The 7600-nt window shown below is 47.0% G+C and overlaps 1 protein-coding gene across 1 annotated transcript in view; it reads right to left on the bottom strand.

Annotated features, from left to right (window-relative positions):
• Positions 1-7390, bottom strand: part of LOC121845946 (transmembrane protein 255B-like) — a 20062-nt gene extending 12672 nt beyond the window's left edge. Inside the window, exons 1-2 of the mRNA XM_042318394.1 lie at positions 7327-7390; positions 5862-6004 (exon numbers count right to left, since the gene is read on the bottom strand). Of these exons, the coding sequence (XP_042174328.1) occupies positions 5862-6004; positions 7327-7390 (207 nt within the window). The remainder of the gene's footprint in view (positions 1-5861; positions 6005-7326) is intronic.
• Between the last annotated feature and the right edge of the window lie 210 nt (positions 7391-7600).

Here is a 7600-nt window from a genome sequence, read left to right as displayed (position 1 = left end):
AGAGAGAGAGAGAGAGCGAGCGAGAGAGAGAAAGAGAGAGAGAAAGAGAGAGAGAGGGAGAGGGACAGAGAGAGGGAGAGGGAGAGAGAGAGAGAGAAACAGAGAGAGATAAAGACGGACAGAGAAAGGGGGGCAGATGAACAAAGGAGACAAAGATAGACATAAAGAGAGAATGAGATACAACGAGAGATAAAGAGAGAGAGAGAGAGAGAGATACAACGACAGATAGAGAGATAGAATGACAGATAGAGAGCGAGAGAGAGAGAGAGCGAGAGAGAGAGAGAGAGGGATACAACGACAGAGAGAGAGAGAGAGGATCTACAACGTTAGGTAACATTTCCTAATGACCATCTGAAGGTGGAGAGGATCACTGCAGAGCGGACAGTAATCAACGGCCAGAGGCGGCCACCATGATTATCAGCTGCTGGACACACCACAGCCCTCTGGGTAAAATACGACCCTTAACTGGCCACCGCCCGGGCCCCAAGGTTACCGGGAGGACGACACACACAGTATGAAATACACCCTCAAACTACCGGGAGTCTCTGAAACAGACCTCTTAACTTCCCCTAGTGTCAGAGGATCCAGGCCTGACAACACCAACGACCAGTTCTATTGAAACTAATTGAGGTCAAAAATACTTTGAAGCCTTCAGTTGTTCTTGTTCAGGTAACAGAGTAGAGTTCCTTCAATCACAACCCTCCAAACAGGCACTTCCTTTCAGTTAGAGGTTAGATGTCACAGGTCTCTGAGTTCCAGGAAGTGACACAGTGTCACCTGACTCTGGTCTGTTGTGTTGAAACTGCAGGGTGACACGGCTTGTTGCTCTTTAATGAGCCAACCTGATCATCCCAATCTGCTATCACTTTACTACTGATACTAACATAGATGTGTGTGAGAGAGAGAGAGAGAGGGACAGAGAGAGAGCGAGAGAGGGACAGAGAGAGAGCGAGAGAGGGACAGAGAGAGAGCGAGAGAGGGACAGAGAGAGAGCGAGAGAGGGACAGAGAGAGAGCGAGAGAGGGACAGAGAGAGAGCGAGTGAGCGAGTGAGTGAGTGAGTGAGTGAGTGAGTGAGTGAGTGAGTGAGTGAGTGAGTGAGTGAGTGAGTGAGTGAGAGAGAGAGAGAGAGAGAGAGATTCTTAGTTATGGACACTGCAGCTCAGTGAGTGTGCCAGCCAGCAGCTGTCATTACATTTTAAGGCTGGAAGCTGGGGACAGGGAGCCATGCTGGGCAGAGGGGAGGAGGGGAGGCAGGGGGGAGGAGTGAAAGTTGAGGGTGTGTGAGGGGTTGGCACAGTGGCACCTCTTGTGCAGAGCAACTATAAGCCCAGTAGTATGTATTCTGAGGTAACTTCAAGCTGGCCTCTACACCTGCTGACAGTCACCAGTGAAAAGAAAGGTAGCTTTGGATCCAGTATACAGTTCCTGTGTAACCTACAATGGATCCAGTATACAGTTCCTCTGTAACCTACAATGGATCCAGTATACAGTTCCTCTGTAACCTACAATGGATCCAGTATTACAGTTCCTGTGTAACCTACAATGGATCCAGTATACAGTTCCTCTGTAACCTACAATGGATCCAGTATACAGTTCCTGTGTAACCTACAATGGATCCAGTATTACAGTTCCTGTGTAACCTACAATGGATCCAGTATACAGTTCCTCTGTAACCTACAATGGATCCAATATACAGTTCCTGTGTAACCTACAATGGATCCAGTATTACAGTTCCTGTGTAACCTACAATGGATCCAGTATACAGTTCCTTTGTAACCTACAATGGATCCAATATACAGTTCCTGTGTAACCTACAATGGATCCAGTATACAGTTCCTGTGTAACCTACAATGGATCCAGTATACAGTTCCTGTGTAACCTACAATGGATCCAGTATACAGTTCCTGTGTAACCTACAATGGAGCCAGTATTACAGTTCCTCTGTAACCTACAATGGACCCAGTATTACAGTTCGGCTGTAACCTACAATGGATCCAGTATACAGTGAGTTGTAGAGGAAGACATGGTGATCCAACCAGATACATGACACCAGACCTGTTAAATAAATGACTAACCTAGAAAGATCCAGGTACAGTCACTGATACCCAGGAGGCCGAGCGGTGCCTCCATGGCACACTGTGTCCCTTTCGGAGAGGTTCCTGTCGTCCTAATGCTTCATCCAATACTAACACAATTGCCTGTGTTCTCACCCGAGCTCTAAGCCAATCACATTCACTTCCCTGACCACACATCCAATCACGTGCATTGACCGAGAACATTACAGTAGAACAGTAATCTAATTTGCCGAAGGCTCAGAAATGGCCCTCTGCTATAAACTCTTTTCTAAACTCATAACGTTGGTAACATAACCTGTGTATTGTTGATTTGATGTCCCCTCAATAGGAAGGGAAGGTAATGACATAACCATATTGTTACCTACTGTTCTGTGCCTTCATGTTTACAAATGCCAAAGGGGTAGACATGGGAATCGGGTTAGAGTTAGAGTAAGGGGTTAGGGGTTAGAGGTTAGAGGTTAGGGTTTAGGGGTAAGGGATTAGGGGTTTAGAGGTTAGGAGTTAGGGGTATGGGTAAGGGGTAAGGGATTAGGGGTTATGGTTAATGTCAGGTTAGGGGTAAGGGTTAATATCAGGTTAGGGGTAAGGGTTAATATCAGGTTAGGGGTTAGGGTTAATATCAGGTTAGGGGTAAGGGATTAGGGGTTAGGGTTAATATCAGGTTAGGCGTAAGGGTTAGGGTTAAGGTGTCCTCGGATGGGGCCACAGTGTCTCCTGACCCCTCCTGTCTCAGCCTCCAGTATTTATGCTGCAGTAGTTTATGTGTCGGGGGGCTAGGGTCAGTTTGTTATATCTGGAGTACTTCTCCTGTCCTATTCTGTGTCCTGTGTGAATCTAAGTGTGCGTTCTCTAATTCTCTCCTTCTCTCTTTCTTTCTCTCTCTCAGAGGACCTGAGCCCTAGGACCATGCCCCAGGACTACCTGACATGATGACTCCTTGCTGTCCCCAGTCCACCTGGCCATGCTGCTGCTCCAGTTTCAACTGTTCTGCCTTATTATTATTCGACCATGCTGGTCATTTATACATTTGAACATCTTGGCCATGTTCTGTTATAATCTCCACCCGGCACAGCCAGAAGAGGACTGGCCACCCCACATAGCCTGGTTCCTCTCTAGGTTTCTTCCTAGGTTTTGGCCTTTCTAGGGAGTTTTTCCTAGCCACCGTGCTTCTACACCTGCATTGCTTGCTGTTTGGGGTTTTAGGCTGGGTTTCTGTACAGCACTTTGAGATATCAGCTGATGTACGAAGGGCTATGTAAATTAATTTGATTTGATGTCAGGTTAGGGGTAAGGGATTAGGGGTTAGGGTTAATATCAGGTTAGGGGTTAGGGTTAATATCAGGTTAGGGGTAAGGGATTAGGGGTTAGGGTTAATGTCAGGTTAGGGGTTAGGGTTAATATCAGGTTAGAGGTTAGTGGTAACGTCAGGTTAGGGGTAAGGGTTAGAGGTTAGGAGTTAGGGATTAGGGGTTAGGGTTAATGTCAGGTTAGGGGTAAGGGTTAGGGGTAAGGGATTAGGGTTAATATCAGGTTAGGGGTAAGGATTAGGGTTAATATCAGGTTAGGGGTAAGGGTTAATATCAGGTTAGGGGTAAGGGTTAGGGTTAATATCAGGTTAGGGGTAAGGAATTAGGGGTTAGGGTTAATGTCAGGTTAGGGGTAAGGGATTAGGGTTAGGGTTAATATCAGGTTAGGGGTAAGGGTTAGGGTTAATATCAGGTTAGGAGTTAGGGATTAGGGGTTAGGGTTAATGTCAGGTTAGGGGTAAGGGATTAGTGGTTAGGGTTAATATCAGGTTAGGGGTAAGGGATTAGTGGTTAGGGTTAATATCAGGTTAGGGGTAAGGGTTAATATCAGGTTAAGGGTAAGGGTTAGGGGTAATGTCAGGTTAGGGGTAAGGGTAAGGGTTGGGGTAAGGGTTAGAGGTTAGGAGTTAGGGATTAGGGGTTAGGGTTAATGTCAGGTTAGGGGTAAGGGTTAGGGGTAATATCAGGTTAGGGGTAAGGGTAATAACAGGTTAGGGTAAGGGTTAGGGGTTAGGGTTAGGGGTTAGGGTAATGGTTGGGGTAAGGGTTAGAGGTTAGGAGTTAGGGATTAGGGGTTAGGGTTAATGTCAGGTTAGGGGTAAGGGTTAGGTTTAATATCAGGTTAGGGGTAAGGGTTAATAACAGGTTAAGGGTAAGGGTTAGGGGTAACGTCAGGTTAGGGGTAAGGGTAAGGGTTGGGGTAAGGGTTAGGGGTAAGGGTAAGGGTTAGGGTAAGGGTAAGGGTAAGGGTAAGGGTTAGGGGTAGGGGTTAGAGGTTAGGAGTTAGGGATTAGGGGTTAGGGGTTATGGTTAATGTCAGGTTAGGGGTAAGGGTTAGTGGTTAGGAGTTAGGGATTAGGGGTTAGGGTTAATGTCAGGTTAGGGGTAAGGGTTAGGGGGGTAGGATTTAGGAGTAAGGGTTAGGGGTTAGGGTTAATGTCAGGTTAGGGGTAAGGGTTAGGGGTAAGGATTAGGGTAAGGGTTAGGGGTTAGGGTTAATGTCAGGTTAGGGTTAGGGTTAGGGTTAGGGTTAGGGTTAGGGGTTAGGGTAATATCAGGTTAGTGGTAAGGGTTAGGTGTAAGGGTTAGGGGTTAAGGGTTAGGGTATCAGGTTAGGGGTAAGGGTTAGAGGTAAGGGTTAGGGGTAAAGGTTAGGGGTAAAGGTTCAAATCAAATCAAATTTTATTTGTCACATAACATGGGTTAGAGATGTTAATGGTTAGGGGTAAAGGTTAGGGGTAAGGGTTAGGGGTAAGGGTTAGGGGTTAGGGTTAGGACTCAATGTCAGGTTAGGGGTAAAGGTTAGGGGTAAAGGTTAGGGGTAAGGGTTAGGGGTAAGGGTTAGAAAAAGGTTAGGGAGAAAGGTTAGGGGTAAGGTTAGGGGTAATTTAAGGTAGGGTTAAGTGGTAAGGGTTAGGGGTTAAGGGTTAGGGGTCAGGGTTAGGGGTAAGGGTTAGAGGGTTAGAGGTAAAGGTTAGGGTAAGGTTAGAGGTAATTACTGTGGTGCTAGAGGAGAGAGTTAGGGGTCAGTTGTTATGGTGATAACTGTGGTGCTAGAGGAGAGGTTCAGGGGTCAGTTGTTATGGTGATAACTGGGTGCTAGAGGAGAGGGTTCAGTCAGTTGTAGGGGTAAGGGTGACTCACCATGTGGTGATTCTCTAGGAAATTCAGTCAGTTCCCTATGGTGATAACTGTGGCTGCTAGAAAGAGAGAGTTCAGTCACTTTATTTACAGAGATTGTTGACTTTCCACTCGAGGAGAGAGTTCGGTCAGTTGTTATGGTGATAACTGTGGTGCTAGAGGAGAGAGTTCAGTCAGTTGTTATGGTGATAACTGTGGTGCTAGAGGAGAGTTCAGTCAGTTGTTATGGTGATAACTGTGGTGCTAGAGGAGAGAGTTCAGTCAGTTTTTATGGTGATAACTGTGGTGCTAGAGGAGAGTTCAGTCAGTTGTTATGGTGATAACTGTGGTGCTAGAGGAGAGAGTTCAGTCAGTTGTTATGGTGATAACTGTGGTGCTAGAGGAGAGTTCAGTCAGTTGTTATGGTGATAACTGTGGTGCTAGAGGAGAGTTCAGTCAGTTGTTATGGTGATAACTGTGGTGCTAGAGGAGAGTTCAGTCAGTTGTTATGGTGATAACTGTTGTGCTAGAGGAGAGAGTTCAGTCTGTTGTTATGGTGATAACTGTGCACATCTTTTGACCAGAGTGGGCCCTGCATAGGAAATAGGGTGCCATTTTGGATGCTGCCAGTGACTCACGGTGATGCCAGGGTAGTATCCAGCGACAGCCACGTTCCCAGTACGGGTGGCAGAGACCAGTCCCACCACCAGAACCACCACAGACAGAGACAACAGGGAGATGGTCACCCATAACGCTGTCCTCCGACGCTTCATATACTGAGCTGGAGGGAGGGGTAGACAGAGAGAGACAGAGAGACAGAGACAGAGAGACAGAGACAGAGAGACAGAGACACAGAGTGAGAGATAGGGAGATGGACCGTGAGAGAGACAGAGAGCGAGGGAGAGAGACAGAGACTGAGACAGAGAGAGAGAGAGAGAGAGAGAGAGAGAGAGACAGACAGACAGAGAGAGAGCAGAGACAGAGAGAGAGAGAGAGAGAGAGAGAGAGAGAGAGAGAGAGAGAGAGAGAGAGAGAGACAGAGAGAGAGAGAGAGAGAGAGAGACAGAGAGAGAGAGAGAGAGAGACAGAGAGAGAGAGAGAGAAAGAGAGAGAGAGAGAGAGAGAGAGAGACAGAGAGAGAGACAGAGAGAGAGAGAGAGAGACAGAGAGAGAGAGACAGAGACAGAGACAGAGAGAGACAGAGACAGAGAGAGAGAGAGAGACAGAGAGAGAGAGACAGAGACAGAGACAGAGACAGAGACAGAGACAGAGACAGAGAGAGACAGAGACAGAGAGACAGAGACAGAGAGACAGAGACAGAGAGACAGAGAGAGAGAGAGACAGAGACAGAGACAGAGACAGAGACAGAGACAGAGAGACAGAGACAGAGACAGAGACAGAGACAGAGACAGAGACAGAGACAGAGACAGAGACAGAGAGAGAGAGAGAGAGACAGAGACAGAGAGAGAGAGAGAGAGAGAGACAGAGAGAGAGACAGAGACAGAGACAGAGACAGAGACAGAGACAGAGACAGAGACAGAGACAGAGAGAGACAGAGACAGAGAGAGAGAGAGAGAGAGAGAGAGAGACAGAGAGACAGAGACAGAGACAGAGACAGAGACAGAGACAGAGACAGAGACAGAGACAGAGACAGAGACAGAGACAGAGACAGAGAGAGGAGAAAAGGAGATGATGAGAAATACCATAATCAACTCCATGCTTATGATGTAGACAAACACACACTGAATTTGTCAATAGACCCTCATCCTTCTTGTCCACATAGAGTCAGACATTAGAGACAGAAAGGCTCAAACAAACCTAACTAGGTTTGACTCAGGGGAAGACGGCAACAACAACACATAGCCGTCCAGACAGACAGACACCCAGACAGACAGTATCTCTATCTGCACTTTCCATTTCACACTGTGTGCAATTCTCCCTGCTGTAAACCTTCTGCTGATGATGCAGAGCAAGTTAAATACTTCATCATCTATTGGAGGCTATAAGCTGTGGGTGTCAGCATTACTGGATCAATTCATTATTTACATGAGATAGGGCAGATGCGGTGGTCAGACACATTGGGTAATTGAATCATGACTTTACCTGTGGGGTCCAGGACGTCTGTTGTTGTTTGTGGTGGTGGTTGTTGTGCCGTTGGCTGCTGCATTCTGCCGTAATTAAAGTCTTCAGGGCACTATAGAATAACAAACAGCCTAGTAGCCTTTCCCAAAGTTGGTTATGGGGTAGCCTAAAAACAGCAGAAATCCACAGGCGATACACTCCTCTTCGTCTCTATAGTATTCTGCAAGAGGCAATCCTCTCCGCCTCTGTTTTACAGCGTCCTTCCTCCCCAGCGCGCCCTGCCAGGTGACGGTCT

Source organism: Oncorhynchus tshawytscha, unplaced genomic scaffold (genome assembly GCF_018296145.1).
Source record: "Oncorhynchus tshawytscha isolate Ot180627B unplaced genomic scaffold, Otsh_v2.0 Un_contig_2903_pilon_pilon, whole genome shotgun sequence".
Classification (NCBI taxonomy): domain Eukaryota; kingdom Metazoa; phylum Chordata; class Actinopteri; order Salmoniformes; family Salmonidae; genus Oncorhynchus; species Oncorhynchus tshawytscha.
The sequence above is the reverse complement of the archived record's forward strand: the minus strand, read 5'-3'. Positions and strand labels throughout refer to the sequence as shown.